Consider the following 16,246-nt stretch of genomic DNA (forward strand, 5'->3'; position numbering starts at 1 on the left):
AATTTATAATTTTAAATTTAATATAAAACTATAAAATATACCTAAAAAAATATTTTTTGCATATAATAATATATACCTGTAACATTATAATCAAACAAATTACAAATTGTAAAAAATTCAAAATATTAGTTAATCAATTTATATAATCAAACAAATTATTAAATATTAGTTTTTATAAAAAAAAAATACAAGCCATTCATTTTATAATTTATGAAATTAGGCAATTAACAGTTTAGTTTTTGTAAAGTTTTAAATACTTATTACAAAAAAATTGAATAAATATGCTTGCACGTAATTATTTATATTAAATTATCATTCAATGCAAATTGAGTTTATGATAGAAATTAGAACAGTTGAAATTGTTAATAGATAGTCAAATGACTTTTCACATATATTAGATAGATACAAACATAACTCTTCATTTGTTTTATCAGTTGAATTCAATATGTAAAAAGCTGTGACAACAACTGCTGCTGCTGTAGTTATTTTGTCAAATTCAATGTCTAGTAGTTCCAATCTAATAATAGCAAGAGTATCTATCATTTATATTTTGTACTACAACATAAAATATTGTAATAGTTTATAATACTGTTTTAAAGCTTAATATTTTTATTTACTTTTCACTGTAAGTATAGATTTTATAACCTTTTTTTTGATACTGTAGCCGATCATAAAGCTCTTGTTGATAAATATAAACAAAATCCGTCAGCAATAAGCATGTAGAATGCAGACTATCCGTAGTAGTGAATGGGATCACGTCAATGAAATATTCAACCAACATAAATATTGATGGTTCATTCAGCTAAACCAATTTTATATTACTGATAAATGTAGATTTTTTTCATTACAATATAATTTAAAATTTAACCTTATAATCAACTATACGCAAGACTTCAGCTTCTGAACAACGAATATTTTTTTTTGTATATATATGCCCGGTTCGCTCTAGTATAACTTTGATATCTTTTAATTTAAGACTCTATACACAAACATAAACATTTTTATTAAGCTGTAAAAATCTAGTACAGGTATTAAAATTATTATAAATTAAATAAATTAATCAATATTATATACATCATTAAATAATTTAAATGAGTGAATATTTAAACTATATAAATATTTATGTTTTACATAAATTACCAATGATTGTTGAGCATACTTGGACAGCAATTGCATGCACGACATAACTCGTAAATAGGATTGTTTCTTACACTGCTTTAAAAATTTCACCCACTTATTTGAATGTTTACTATAGATTTTCTTATGCATGTAAATGAAATATTCAGATAAAAATCTAAAAAGTTTCAATTAATTAGTATACATGTGTAATATGTTAATATCCCCCAACTACACAAGCTGGTGTACTTTGTACACCAAACTTTCCATTTATCTTGTTCTAATTTACTTCATAATTGTTTTCAGTTATTCTCCTATAACCTTTCCTTATCATATATACAGGCAGATTTTTTAAGCATGTTCAGCAACATTTTTTTCTTTTATAGTGCACTTATTCAAATTCTGATTGTTAGATCTTTTAAGTATATTTTAAGACCATATTTTCAAATTCCTAATTTTTTTTTTACTACTTAAGGAGTGTCCTGTGGCAATACAAACTTCTGTTTTTCAAATGAGGACCCTCCCCTTTTTACTTCAACATTTTTATGTAACTAAACAGAAATTCTAATGAGTAGTTTCTGAGTTATTAAAATTCAAAGGATAATAATCCTTAAAAATGATTTTACTAAAATGTAAGCTACACGTAATATTAGATGTGGTATTTATTGAACTTAAATAATTTTTAAAAATGACTTGTATTAACAAATCAATAGTAATAAGTAATTACTAACATTTTCAAATCGCTTAACCATTACCATGGACATATTATCTGTAGTTCCTACACAGTCATAAAACTCAAAAAGTACTCTTTCGAATTTTGATTTAAATACATCAAAATTATCTTAAAACATATCTCCTTAATAATTAAAAATGAAAAAGAGTGATTCCTATACGAAAAACAGAAGTTTGTACCATTCTTAAATGCCTTAATATATCTCAAGTATTCAAAAATAAGGTCTTCAAGTGTATTTGAAAAATCACAAAAATCAGAATTCAAGCATTCAAACAGGATGAGCATGCTTAAAAAATCAGCCTGTATAATAATCAGAAATTCGCCACGCATGTAAAATTTTAAAGTTTTGCCTCTTATATTCGATGATAATACCGATTATTTATTTAATATTTAATTATTATACTGGTCAAACCGTACGTTATATGAAATAAATTATTTTATAAGTAAATAAACAAAATTTTATTATATGCAATACCATATTGGTGTCTGTAAACCAAATGGGTGTATAAAATATACAGCGCGTGTATTTATTGAATAACAAATAGCGCATAATATTGTAGTTTCAAATAAAATCATATTTTTGATTTTTTAGTATTACCTATCATATAACTCGACGCATTTGTATTTAACAGTGTTATCCATACCACATTCATCAGCAAGTTTAAATATAAATTGTACAACTTTTGGTGAAAACGATCTGAATGGGTAAGTACCATTAAAATAAAATGTTTTAAGATTTTGAATGCTTTTCTTGTACAATTTAAACCATTGAACCATGTACGTTTCTAAAAAAATTGTATACTCGTTAGTTGTTTTTTAATTAGTTATTAAAGTTTAAAAAATAAAATACTGCACTACTTTCGTCGTATTCTTTATTAATTCTCATCTTGTTTACAATAGTATAGAAACATATCATCCATAAAAATGCGATCTAGAGCTTTGATGTTGTCGGCTATATTGTAGTGCACCTTATATTTGCACTACTTAATATAAAAAAGTTTATTATACTGTATAAGTACTGCCCTGTCTATCCCTAGTGTAATAACTTATAGTATAATATACATTTTTAAATCGTGTACCTTGATGTACTAATAAAAAATCAAGTTTTATTCGTTTAAAAACAAATGTTTACATAATATTTCGAACTCGGTTGTAGCTGATACCTACTAATATTTTTCCGTAGACCTTATACCTACTAGTACAGTAGTACTAACTTACAACTACTATTAACTATATCTTTTTCACTATATTATACACAATAAACGATCGACAATCGTCTTAACTCTTTTATCAGTTTGATTTTGAAAATGAGAGTATTTCAACTTTCCATGGCTAAACATGTTTAGCCATGCAACTTTCAAGCAGTACGCCCTATCTATGGTTTACCGCCACAATGTATCTGTTTGTAGGTCTACGATAGATACCTACGAATTAAGATATACACATAGACATAATATTATACTATTATTACTATTATAAGTGAGGAAAACTACTTTTTTTTACAAATTCATAAAATTGTATAAAACTCATCATACTTTATGGATTTGTACAATTCTGGTTTGATTGTGTATGCCAGTTGAGAGAACAATAAAATAGCTTTAGAAGTTAAAAAAATTATGTTAAAAAGTAAGAAAGGTTTTAAGACATAAAAAATATGTAGGTACACGCCTATAGGTTCAGTTTTGTTTAATAAAAGTTGAATTGCCCATAACTAAAAAAATTAATAAGTTTCGACCTCCGTTCGAAAGAATGTTTTTTTTCGTACAATGGCTTGTATACAATACTACAATCTACTGTAGGTAGGTAGCACGAAGGGACTTATAACATATAAGATACCTATAGGTACCTACAATATTTATATTTAGTCAACACTATACACCATGTAAGACTACAACTTACAAGTCAACCAAGTAACAGACAAACAAATTAAAATCGACACTTAACAGGCTTAAATATTTAATATAGGTACCTAATATTCACGAAATATGAACATACGAAGTAGGTACTAGGTATATAAGCAGGTAGATATTAAAGAGTACTGAGTAATGACGTAGGTACCTGTCTATTAAACTACTATAACTAGTTTAATAATTTTTTAAGTTAATACCTATAGCATTATGGTTTTACCACCCATTTTACAGTGTATTTATATTTATTGTATTTATTATATAGTTATATTATAGTAAGCCAATTACGTACCTATAAGAATCTTATAAGTTATAATAAGATACAAGTTACAAACTTACAACAGGCCAGAATATCACCAAAATAGATTATTATCATTCTGAGTTTTGACTTTTTACACAAATATTACATAGATTTTTTTTTATTCATAAAAACGTTGGCGTGCCTGCCCGGTTGAAGATAAGTTATCTATGTGACATCATTATAATAATAAAATATTTTAATAATTTATCATATCGTTATAGGTATTAGGTAGTTAAGAAAATATAAATTATAATGTACTGGATTAAAATTTAAAAATTAAAACGTCTATTCAGCTCATTGCTATATTTTGATTATCGATTAATAATCGTCAGTGATCTAGTATATTAGACAAAAAAATATTGTAATTTATTCGAAAATCATGAACACGATAACACTATAATACGTTCTGTCGGGCTACATACACAAATTAAATCATAGGCCATACCAAATGAAGATAAAATATATTAATTTTGCTGAGTGGACGACAAAATCATCATATGGCTTTTATAAACGATTTTGATTTTTGTTTCACCATGCAAACAGTATCTAAACTGCCTATCAAGGTAAAATCAAAATAAATTATTTAACACCTATATAAACATACATTTATATTCCTAAAATATATTTACTTGATAGATGAGTTCCAATAAATACTCTATTTATACATTTTTGTTTTCCTCAGAGTATGTTCAAGATGTGGTAGTCAATGGGAGCCATAAACGATTAAAAATGGTAGACCCAAACACTAATGATGAAGAAACTCTAGTCGAAGACTCTTCAATAATTACATCATTTTCAAAAATCAGTACTGCTCTCTTCTATGCCGCTGCGTCAATGTTGATCACTGTAGTAAATAAATCCGTTTTAACAAGTTACGGGTTTCCGTCCTTCCAGTTTCTAGCCATTTGCCAAATGTTTATGACAATTTTTGTGCTGTTTACAGCCAAAAGTCTTGGAAAACTAAAATTTCCAGACTTAAATAGGCACACCTTTAAAGATACGTTTCCAATGCCTCTGATATATTTAGGTAACATGGAGTTTGGTTTGGGCGGAACCAAAGAATTAAGCTTGCCCATGTTCACCATGTTGAGACGTTTCTCTATACTGATAACCATGTTGGGTGAATACTATTTGCTCAACATTAGGCCCAAGTTCTCTGTCAAGATATCGGTTGGCATGATGGTCTCTGGTGCTGTTATAGCAGCAAGTAACGATCTGGGATTCAATTTCAATGGATACATGTTTGTACTGTTTAATGATTTCCTGACAGCCGCAAATGGAGTATTCACAAAGAAAAAATTAAACTCCAAAAAAGAAATGGGCAAATACGGACTTATGTATTACTCATCATTGTTCATGATACCACCCGCTTTAATATTGTTGTATTTTTCGGGTGATCTAGATAAAGTATACAGGTACAAAATAAAAATATAATTACTTGGTATGGTAAGAAGAACATCATCAACATTTTGTTTTGTTTGTTTACAGATTCAGTTATTGGTTGCATACACCATTTTTAATCCAAATTTTCATCTCATCTATAATGGGCTTTATTTTAAATTATAGCATAATGTTGTGTACTCAGTACAATTCAGCTTTGACGACAACAATAATCGGATGTCTTAAAAATATATTTGTCACTTATATGGGCATGTTTATCGGTGGTGACTATGTGTACACATTGAATAATTTCATTGGCATCAATATCAGTGTTATTGGTAGTCTTTTTTACACTTATGTCACATTCAGACCATCTGCACCATCTCAAATAAAGTTGCCAAATACTATTAATATATAAAACTATGATTTATACAATATTGTCTGATTTACATCAAATTAAAATATGTATTAATTATTATTTATAATACTAGTTACCCTTTAAATTATCGTGTATTTTACTTGAACAAGAACAATATATTTGTTACTTTTTGTCTATTGTTGGTAATAAATTGTAATATTTTATTTTATTAAGTTTAAACGAGAACAAATGTGATTGGACTTACTATTTATAATTTATTTATATATATATATATATATTTATTTGCAGATAATAAAAATATAAATATTTTTAATTTTTATTATTATCTAATGACTGAATAAAACATTTCACGAAAGCTACAAATTACCTGGTCTACTAGATTATTTGGGTGTTGTAGATTCTTACACATCAAAAAAAAAAACAAATTCAAATATCAATTTAATTATTTATATAATATAAAAAATATTCCAGATAATTAACTTATCATTAAAATAAAATGAACACAACTAAAAGTTAGACCTGCATGAACTATAATTAAAAATAACAATGATCTCTATTTTATCCATATACAGTAGAGCACCGATCAATCCGGACAAGCAAAAAAAAAGTATTTTTATAACTTGTAATTGTTGTGAAGATATTTGCCATTGTAGTATAACGTATGCATCTAAAATATTGATAATATATCTGATACACCCCATCCAATTAATATTGGCTATCGCAGCAGTGCCTGTATTTTGGTATTTATTGTTAATTATCTAGATATTTCTATATACAGACCATCTTTTACATTAATTAGTCTGGTTAATCGGCGTTCTACTGTAATTTGTATTAATGCCATTCAATAATCAGAGACTAACAAGATTACCACCTGAATGATAAAAACAAATTTTGTCTAAAGAGAAAAAAATATAAGTCTTACATCATGTTTAAAATATATAATTAATATATGATAGTAAGAAGTATTTTAAACCAAACATTCACAGAACTTAACAAATCTTACAATAATTTATCTACTAAATATATCAAACAATATGATTATGAATTATATTATATATTATATACATGTCTAATATAAAACGCTAAAACTGAGAGTAGTTATGAACACTGATAGTATTAAGAAATTAATATATAATTCATAAAACAAAAATCACTATGAACACACTAGTTTTTAGAGGTTCTATAATTGTATAGATTCAAACTAAGAGTGTACAAACTATTATTAGTTTACTGCTTCATGAAACTTATTCAGAAAGCGTAAACTAGTATAGTATGTATGCATTGTTGAGAATAAAGAAATATTGTAAATGTATATGAAGATAAAAACCAATAACATAAAAACATATAAAAACCAATCAAAATTCAACTATTTGGGCAAGTATGAATTTTCATCGGTAATCAATAATATTATAATCAAATTAATAATACTAAAAATAGTATAAAGTACATATTTTTTCAGTTGATTGTTGTAGAAAATATTTTAATCTAACATTAGTAAACAGTCAAAAATTATAAAATCTTAAGGAAAAAAATTGCTTATTAATTTTCATTTACAAAATGTCGAGGAAAAAAGATTTTATTACAAACAGAAGAATTATTGGAAAAACGAAATAAGAATTTAAAAATTATAATTTTTTTAAACATAAAAACCTACACGAAACCAAAAATAAAATTGAGTAATCTAATGACATGGTTATAATAAGTCTTAATGCCATTAGTTTGTACATACATATCAAACAGATTTGAACATTTGAAATGTTAAAATCAACCATATAAAAATGTTTACTGTAAAAAGTATGATACAGTCTTTTATTGAGAACTCGCTGGGGGTTGAAGTTCTGGATTTTCAGAACGCATGGCATCCAGCTTAGCAAATATTTTTAATGCTGGTCCAAGTTTCATAGACATGTCTCTTATTAAATGATCTTCTTTGAGCAACATCAAAGCTTGACCATCAATTTCATGGCTTTCAAAATCTGCTGCTATTTCTTCGCTGTCTGTAAGTTGACCAATAAACTTCCGTACATCTTTTACCTAAAACATTATTATAAAAGTATAATAATTAATAAAAAGGAAAGATCAAAATAAAATCAAAAATAATAATGACTTACAGTCCATGTCAACGGATTAATAGGACACAATTCGGGAGCCACATCTGCCTTAATGTCAACATCAATTTGCATTCGATTTGGCAAATCAAGTGATGAACCTGTATTGCTAGAATCACCAGCTGAACCATTGCTTTCACATTCCTAATTTATATTATTTTTATATTAACTAATCATTTTAAATAACATACAACAATATCACACTGCATACCCAATTTTTCCCATTCTTTTTGTCTGTTTGTCCAGTTTTTGAACCATTTTCAAATATTTTTGAGCATTCTTGAGAACAAAAGCGTTTTGATTTCTTTTTAATTTTGAACTTTTGTACTTCTTGACACTTTCCACAAGAGTCACACTTGATTTTGTCTTGATTGTTATTATCTGTTTTACTCTTTTTATCTGAAAAAAAAAGAATAAATAAGAGAAAAAAATTGTTTTTTTTAAATATTTACTTGGCGGTTCTTCGTCCAATTTTATGCTTTCCTTGTCCTGAGCACTATTGGAAATATCTGCTATAGTGCAAGATCGATTTACTGGGAATGGTTGATCAGCTTCTTGTATGACAAAGCCTTCAATAACATGGGTCAAGACTTGTGGTTTTACTAAAGCTTTAGGCAATCCTTTATCTCTAGAATTATCTTCGTTAGAATTAACCGGTAACGAAACTGATGCAGTTGTTTCAGTAGTATTCTCTGCTATTGAGACCACAACAGCTGACGTTTCAAGAGTTTGAACAGCAGGAGACGTTTTAAGAGATTCTTCGGGTTTAGTTGGTGGAAGCATAGATGAAACTGATGTGTGAATTTGGGGTGAAATCAGAAGCTGAGATTGTGTTGATGCCTGAGGGGCACACGAAACAACTGGTATAACAGGACGATCAAGGATAGTGATTTGTTGTTGAGGCTGGCTACTAACAATAGCTTGGCCTTGCTGCAGCTGATGTATATGTATCTTTTGTGGAGAATTCATGGACATACTCATCACGTTTGTAGTGGGCTTGATGATTTGCTGTTGCTGATAAACTTGAGGCGATTGCATACTTACAATTTGATGGTTTGGCGATTGCATACTAACTAATTTAATTTGTTGTTGAGCTTGTTGTTGTTGTTGCTGTTGCAAATGTTGTACTTGTACAGTTTGCTGTTGTTGTTGTTGTTGTTGCATTTGTGGCACAAGTTGTCCAGAACTTGTCAAAATCATTCTAAAACATAAAATCATTTATAATTTGTTCATTCATATTATAGTTGTTTAATAATTACTTGTTGGTGTTCATAGTTTGTTGAGGTGACTGAAGGGGTTTGGTTTGATTAGTTTGATTAGCAGCATCTGATTTATGAGGCGCAATACTAAAACCTTGACGTAAATTTGTCTTAGGTCTAACTTTGAGTTGAGCTTTTTGCATCTGGTTTAAATGCTGTATACCCGTAGAGGTTTGAGTAGAAATTGTAGCATTTGGACGGTTTGCATGTCCTGATGGTAGTATAGAAAGTTGTCTGTTATTACCCATTCCATTAGGTGTTGTAACAACTTTGGGTTGTATATCTGCTCGTTGAGATTTAATGGTAGTAGTCGTGGTACCACTAACCATTTGCCCAATATTTTGCATAACACCACCACTTGTTTGCACCATAGTTTGGCCATGGTGTTGTTGAAGGTGCTGAGGTGGAGGACTTTGTATAAACATAGGAGTTTGTACTTGTTGTTGTTGACCATCTTGCTGTGGTGCACCTAGATAATAAAATCAATAGTTATTATTGAATTATTAAAACTTTAAGTTTTTTAAATTATTTGAGTGTAGGCTTCAACAGGCTTGAACATTAAGAAATAAACAGATACAATTATAAATTAAAAAATATATAAATTTATCAAAACTGAGATTTTCCATGCTATGTCAGTTGCGATCCTACTCCTATTCATTAGTTACGATACTGTAAATATAGTTTTTCTATGGAAGAGTCCAACAATTTACTAAATTAAATACAAATTAAATGATTTAATAGGAAAACAAAAATTACAACTTTAATTTGTAGATTTTAAAAGGTGAATGTAATATTTCTTTTCTTTATGATCTTTAAATTTCACAAAATTGGTTTCACTAATTTTAAATGTTTATTTTAACGATTTTCTCATTAAAATTCTTGGAAAATTTAAAAGATTATTTATTATAAACTATTGTTTATTATTATTACTATTCTATATTATATTTAATTTGTGTTACAAAAATAATAAATTATAAAGAACAAATAAAAGTTTTAAACCTAGATTCCTCACTATAATTGTAACTAGATAGTTACCATGTATTGATAACTCACCTCTTATAAAAATTGGATGATTCTGTGCTAATAGTGCTTGCGGTTGTTGGGTAGCCCAAGTGAGTCCTTGAGGAAGTGACGCATTAAATTGCCATGGTGAAAATTGCATTGTTTGAGCGTTTTGTTGTACAGTCCTTCCAGTGGCACAGCTTGTGTACTAAAAAAACATTTTCCAAATAAAACAGAACATATTAAAAAAGTCTATAGTACGTACTGTTTGTTGCATTTCATTTTGTTTCATATTTGGCTGGCTACTTATCACCCCTAACTGGCCGATGACAAGTGTCTGGTTAGTTGTGGTTGGTATAGCAGCATATCCAGTCGGAAACGAAGTTGCCTGTCCTTGCGATATTACCTGTTTATGTGCATGTGCTGTGGTGAGCATCTGTTGTGACTGGAATTGTTTATTAGGAGCTGCAATCACTTGTATAGCACCAGAGGTAGGATGTTGCAACATTGTTCCAGGCATGATTAATTGGCCTTGAGCATTGTATTGTACAAACTGAGGGCCAGCTTGTTGAATTAACTGAACACGTCCATGACTCCAGTCATTGATCTGCTGAATTTGAGTCTGCTGTTGTTGCTGTTGAGTAGGTGTCTGTGCCTGCATAGTATGTTGCTGTTGGACTTGCCCTGGTTGTTGAGCTTGTATATTAGTCATTTGCACTTGACCCTGTTGCTGTTGCTGCGGTTGGATAGTAGAAATTTGCATTTGACCAGATGTCTAAAAAATATATTTTTTTATAAAATTCTAAAAAATTACATTAGAATAATCAAATACCTCAATAGTGGTCATTGGAGCAGACGAATGAGGAAGTTGCACAGTGCCTCCATTGGATCCATCTGAGGACATCTGCATAGTAATAGTTTGCTGACCCGTGGCGACAGAAACTTGTTGAGGTTGTTGCTGTTGTTGTGACTGTTGCTGCTGCATGTCAACCTGTCCCTGAGGTTGTTGAATCATAACTTGTATTTGCTGTGGTTGTTGCATTTGTTGTGCTTGTTGGTTTTGTTGGGACTGCTGCTGTTGATTTTGTTGTTGCTGTTGCTGTTGTTGTTGCTGCTGTTGTTGTTGTTGTTGTTGTTGTTGTTGTTGCTGTTGCTGCTGCTGCGCTTGTTGCATTTGTTGTACATCTGTGGCAGGCTGTTGTTGAGCCGATACCTCACTCATTTTTGAGCTTGCTCATGTAAGCTTACTAAATAGGTAAATTAAAAATAACTAATTAGAAAGGTAGGTAACATAATTGTATTTAAATTATCTTATATGCTAATAATAAATACAGTCAAAAACAATTTATTTTTATGAAGAAAACCGTTATAATTTGATCAATATTAGTTATCTTAACATATCTATTAACTTTATTTTATAATATATGTTTATGTTTTTTAATTTTTAAGTACCTACTTATATAAAAATGTCCTCGCAACACATCTATTTATGATTTATATGTAGGTACAATATGACATACAAGTATTTATATTTATCATAAGTTAGGTACTATACTTTATAAGCTATGAGTTTACGTAATTAACTAATTACTACAAATTAATAATTACATTTTTAATGGAGATTTATTGAAACAACCAGTAGACCAAAATTAATAGGTAGCAAAACTGTTTTAACCCATTTTAAACAAATTAAAAAATTTCCACATTTATTGTTTGTTTAAGTTTGTACATATCAATATCTTCAATCTTCATAATATGAAAATGTCTTTTACTTTGTCCCATATTATCAATTTCTATACGCGGCGGTACACGTGAATGCGATGATTAAACACGTTCATTAAACTTATTATTATAAAATATTTTTTTTAAGCTTTTGTTGATTGGTTTAGTCTAATAAAAATTGTCAGTACTATCCAAGTGTTAGTTTTCTTCAAACAGTTTTGATCATAACCAACCAAATATATTATTTTATGTAACAAATATTTTACACACAAGGCGTACTACAGACTTAATACCTATTCACAAACACAATGCGTTTTAATTTGTAATTAAAAAGTTTGTAAGATTTCGAATTACCAGGTGATCATCAATGGAAAAATAAAAAAAGATCAAGAAATTTTAATTAACTACTTTCGCTAGCATTAATGGAAACCCGTACCGCAATGGTGGAGGTAGTAGGGCGATCCTCCATCATTGTATACCAGAACTACAACTGAACAGCTCACTAGCTCAGAAAGTCAGAACTCGCTACTACCACTTTCGTACCTACATCCTATGGAATGTGTAAGAAAATATCTGACATACAATACATACATTACATACATACCTAGGTGTATCTATTAGATATCTAGTCAAATGCAATTATTCTTATTCGACATATAACTTTCAATACATATAATATCAATTACATTTCCCGATACACCAAGTACTTATAAACCTATTATCGTAAACACGTCCGATGTGCATAATAATAATGTATCATATTTACACGGAAACCTCAAACAAACGGACACACACACACACACACACACACGTCACACACGCACAAACGCGCCCGCACGGTCGCCCACAAACACGATACATTACCATATTATCAGATGTTCAGATTTCAGAACGAGAACGCACGCTGTCGACGAACTAATGCTTTCGAAGAGCTAAGCTATTGCAATAAGGGACCATAGGTATTATTAAACAACAGAGTAAACAAGCAAAATATACTGCAAGAATACCGAGTGTTGTAATGTGACGGCGGTGGTCGTGAGGCAGCCATACGGTATACCTACGTTTGGTACTGCTAAAGCAATAATAGTCATAATAATAAAACGTCGTGCGGGGCACTCACCTACAGTTTTGCTGGCGGCCGAGAAAATGGGTCCACAATCCACAAGACTTTGCGACTATCCGACGACGCGAAAACACGATTCGCGTGATCGAGAAACGACGGTTTCGTGATAAAATTCGCTGCTAGCCGACGGCGGTCGGATGATCGATGATAATAAAATGTTTCAACAGCGGCGAGTAATGCGTATTGGAAGTAACGTAGTGTATTATAGGCTGTAGCTGTGTCGTACACGCGCACGCACAATCCCCCACCGCTGTGGGGTCAGCAGCAATGAGAGCGCGTCTGAGCGGCGGCTTTGGTGAAAGACTGACGCGCAGTGAAGAGGAACGGACGTCGGGACGCGCAACGACGAGGAACGGTCGCGGGCGACGCGAAACGGGCCGGCGACGAATGGCGGGCGGCGGGTGCCGGGTGGCCGCCGCTGTCGGAGCTTGTTCGGGCGCGGCGGCGCATGCGTGCCACCTCTCCCTCAGCCGCGCGTAACGACCAATGGGGTACCGCCCGAGCGGCGGCGCACCAATAAAGGACCACTGGCGCGCCGTATACACTCGGGATTCCTGGGAGTAATTATTGTAATAACGCCGCCGTCGACCAGACCCCGGAGGGGCTGTGCGGCGGCACTCGATATTACGCATCTATATATAATGTTATACGTAGGGGGCGACGGGACAAAAGATTTATAATATAGGAATTGCACTTTTTTCACTCGGTCACTCACCCTCCTCACTCCTCTATTTTCTCCGTCTGTCATTCGCCGCTCCCTCATACGATCTCCCTCGAATTCTTTTGTATTTTACACTGCAATGTATATAGGTACCGGTAGGTATTTACTATTTTGAATTTAGGTAACCTATACTAATAATGCCCATGCGACATTTTTTTCTCATCCGAGAAATTCTCGGTATTTTTAATGACACAATAATCACTCTTTTTTTACATTATATTACTTGGTATTATTATATGCACACTCTACGGTATATATTATAAGAGCAGAGATTTATAATATACAACATTATGGGTATACATATTATAAAATTATATTCAGCATCCGAGCCCATTTGCAAATGTCTTAATATGGGTAGGTACCGGACGGATTGTGGGTCTTGCAAAAAAACAAATAATGTTTGGACTTGGATATGATGATAAATTAATAACAATATATATATGATGACCTTATATATTATTATAATATATATTTATCAGTAATAGGATAGTGGGACGGTTCAGTATTCAAGTACCTTTATGTATAATAATAAATTGATCCCGCATTCCCGCAGATCATCACGAACTGCAGACAAGAATTTCACGGCTGCACGGTTGGTGGGCTGCATCGCCTATATCTCGAGTGTTCCTCAAATGTACCTATATGGCTATATATATAATTATTATATATATGTACTTAAACCCGTTTAGGATGACATTTTATTTGTTGAACTCGTCGAGACTATACCTACATATTATATATAAATTATTTAAAGTTATGGAAGACCTGGTATGCGTAGGTACTTCTATATTTATATGTATACATACCTAATACAATAATACATAAAGTACATATAGGTACATATATATTATATTACATGTATGTATAATAGATAGTATACCTATAGGGCTATAGATTCTATAAGAAAATATACGTGTGGCCATACAGCAGCCACCGCAGGCCAGTATACTTATGTAGTTACGTGCAATTTGTAAGTCACATAACTACATAATGACATATAATATATACCTATAAGTGCTAAAATTAAATTATCCAACGTCTCTATAAGGCGTATTTTTGAATATAACGTGTGTTTCACCAAGCGCCCTGTATACACGCACGTCCGGTGGTCGGTGTATATGTTTACGTGCGCAATAACGGGAGAAATACGGTTCGCCGCGGTGTGCATACTGCGTCGTAGACCGCGGGACTCATCCAATGCACGCACGGGAGGTGGAAAAAGTTTTTAGGAACCCACCCACCGAGCACCAAACCAACCGACACGCACACAATGTCATTCATTGTGTTTTTGAATTTAATATATACGTATAAATTATAGGTACATTATATAATATAATTACTATATGTATGTACATCACGCTTATATAGTTATATATATATATATATTTAAGGTAATATAGCTATATATAGATTAGGTTTAAGGTATATATATATACTATAAAATATATATACCTATAACCATATAACATGTCGTAGGTATACCTATAGTATAGGTACTCATACAGTCATTGTCATACCCCATACTAATCGTACTCAATTATGAATTTTATGCACGCAATATACACATACATAAATAGGTATATGATCGTATATTGTATATTATGTACAACCAAACCTATTGTATATGCATAAATATATATATAAATAAATAGTAAAGACTGAAGAGGAATGCCTTTTTTTTCTTGTGGCACCGCCGTATGCGGGGACTAAACTGTTTGCCCACTAAAGCTTGGTCCCGATATAGGTGCTTATAGTTGCCTGGTCCTTGCAGGTTTTGAAGAAGAATGTCTATATACTATGAAGCGATCTTTCAACGAGGGCATGAAAAATCTCCAAATTATCAAAAGCAATCAACTGGATCACAACATAAGCGTTCGCGCGGGAGGTGCCTGGTGTGCCTGGGCACCCCCGACATAATGTAATTGAATTAAAATAATATTGTGTTATATATATATTGACCACAAAAGTACAAATAATAAATATAAACATTATGTCTATATATGTATATGTACATGTCTTGTTAAGAGAGGAACCAACAATATTTTAGGCAACCCCCAAAATTCGGGCCTGTGCGTATGGCTCTCAAACTTAGAAATCCAAATCTAAAACGACTAAAACCATTTCAATCCTCATTATAAGTTACCATGTATAACTATAGACTATATATAATATAGTTGAACTATTAACTATATATTAACTAAATATATATAATATATTCTAACAATTTTGGTTTATTCCTATTTTTTTTTATCTATAGTTGTGACAGTTGTGTATGTAATATATACCTATATTTTATTAGTTGTTACTTCATTACTATTGTTAATATTTATATGTATATGATAAATACGATAAATAAATATATATTATGAGTGTTGATAAATTATATAAATTACATATGTATATATACAATATATATGTGATAGGTAAATACTTAATGCAATAGGTAAAAAAGTGGGCAAGTGGATCTCGCTCTGCTGTACAGTAGGTTACAAGTT

General features: G+C 30.9%; 3 protein-coding genes across 9 annotated transcripts; 1 reads left to right on the forward strand and 2 right to left on the reverse strand.

The window, feature by feature from the left end:
• Positions 1 to 108: 108 nt before the first annotated feature.
• LOC132948250 (uncharacterized) lies at positions 109 to 4,145 on the reverse strand. Of its 2 annotated transcripts, XM_061018652.1 has the most exons (7): positions 4,096 to 4,145; positions 2,708 to 2,832; positions 2,448 to 2,634; positions 1,141 to 1,294; positions 869 to 979; positions 618 to 802; positions 109 to 517 (listed from the first exon to the last, which is right to left on the reverse strand). In XM_061018652.1, the coding sequence occupies exons 2-7, from the start codon at positions 2,763 to 2,765 to the stop codon at positions 313 to 315; spliced, it is 900 nt and encodes a 299-aa protein (XP_060874635.1). In that variant the 5' UTR covers positions 2,766 to 2,832; positions 4,096 to 4,145; the 3' UTR covers positions 109 to 312. The 2 variants fall into 2 exon arrangements, with proteins under 2 accessions (XP_060874635.1, XP_060874634.1); XM_061018651.1 differs by lacking the exon at positions 4,096 to 4,145 and having other exon boundaries at positions 2,708 to 3,947.
• On the forward strand, positions 418 to 6,130 carry LOC132948249 (UDP-sugar transporter UST74c-like). Of its 3 annotated transcripts, XM_061018649.1 has the most exons (4): positions 418 to 625; positions 2,482 to 2,554; positions 4,740 to 5,472; positions 5,546 to 6,130. In XM_061018649.1, the coding sequence occupies exons 2-4, from the start codon at positions 2,551 to 2,553 to the stop codon at positions 5,853 to 5,855; spliced, it is 1,047 nt and encodes a 348-aa protein (XP_060874632.1). In that variant the 5' UTR covers positions 418 to 625; positions 2,482 to 2,550; the 3' UTR covers positions 5,856 to 6,130. The 3 variants fall into 3 exon arrangements, with proteins under 3 accessions (XP_060874632.1, XP_060874631.1, XP_060874633.1); XM_061018648.1 differs by lacking the exon at positions 418 to 625 and having other exon boundaries at positions 2,303 to 2,554; XM_061018650.1 differs by lacking the exons at positions 418 to 625; positions 2,482 to 2,554 and adding an exon at positions 4,250 to 4,620.
• A 117-nt stretch (positions 6,131 to 6,247) lies between these two features.
• LOC132948247 (transcription factor SPT20 homolog) lies at positions 6,248 to 13,400 on the reverse strand. 4 transcript variants are annotated; one of them, XM_061018645.1, is made up of 9 exons: positions 13,032 to 13,400; positions 11,018 to 11,432; positions 10,451 to 10,960; positions 10,237 to 10,393; positions 9,184 to 9,652; positions 8,377 to 9,125; positions 8,136 to 8,323; positions 7,928 to 8,068; positions 6,248 to 7,850 (listed from the first exon to the last, which is right to left on the reverse strand). In XM_061018645.1, the coding sequence occupies exons 2-9, from the start codon at positions 11,405 to 11,407 to the stop codon at positions 7,626 to 7,628; spliced, it is 2,829 nt and encodes a 942-aa protein (XP_060874628.1). In that variant the 5' UTR covers positions 11,408 to 11,432; positions 13,032 to 13,400; the 3' UTR covers positions 6,248 to 7,625. The 4 variants fall into 4 exon arrangements, with proteins under 4 accessions (XP_060874628.1, XP_060874630.1, XP_060874627.1 ...); XM_061018647.1 differs by having other exon boundaries at positions 10,592 to 10,960; positions 13,028 to 13,400; XM_061018644.1 differs by having other exon boundaries at positions 13,028 to 13,400.
• Positions 13,401 to 16,246: the final 2,846 nt, after the last annotated feature.

Source organism: Metopolophium dirhodum, chromosome 7, assembly GCF_019925205.1.
Source record: "Metopolophium dirhodum isolate CAU chromosome 7, ASM1992520v1, whole genome shotgun sequence".
Classification (NCBI taxonomy): Eukaryota; Metazoa; Arthropoda; class Insecta; order Hemiptera; family Aphididae; genus Metopolophium; species Metopolophium dirhodum.

Excerpts from the sequence above, each read along its gene's own strand:
- LOC132948249 (XM_061018649.1), top strand. Across the intron at positions 5,473-5,545 it reads GATCTAGATAAAGTATACAG|ATTCAGTTATTGGTTGCATA; the intron begins GTACAAAATAAA and ends GTTTGTTTACAG.
- LOC132948247 (XM_061018645.1), bottom strand. The coding sequence starts at position 11,407 with ATGAGTGAGGTATCGGCTCAACAACAGCCTGCCACAGATGTACAACAA. Across the intron at positions 9,653-10,236 it reads TCATCCAATTTTTATAAGAG|GTGCACCACAGCAAGATGGT; the intron begins GTGAGTTATCAA and ends TTTATTATCTAG. Across the intron at positions 9,126-9,183 it reads CAAACTATGAACACCAACAA|AATGATTTTGACAAGTTCTG; the intron begins GTAATTATTAAA and ends TTTATGTTTTAG.
- LOC132948250 (XM_061018652.1), bottom strand. The coding sequence starts at position 2,765 with ATGATATGTTTCTATACTATTGTAAACAAGATGAGAATTAATAAAGAA. Across the intron at positions 2,635-2,707 it reads TAATAAAGAATACGACGAAA|AAACGTACATGGTTCAATGG; the intron begins GTAGTGCAGTAT and ends CAATTTTTTTAG. Across the intron at positions 1,295-2,447 it reads TGCGTCGAGTTATATGATAG|ATTTTTATCTGAATATTTCA; the intron begins GTAATACTAAAA and ends GAAACTTTTTAG.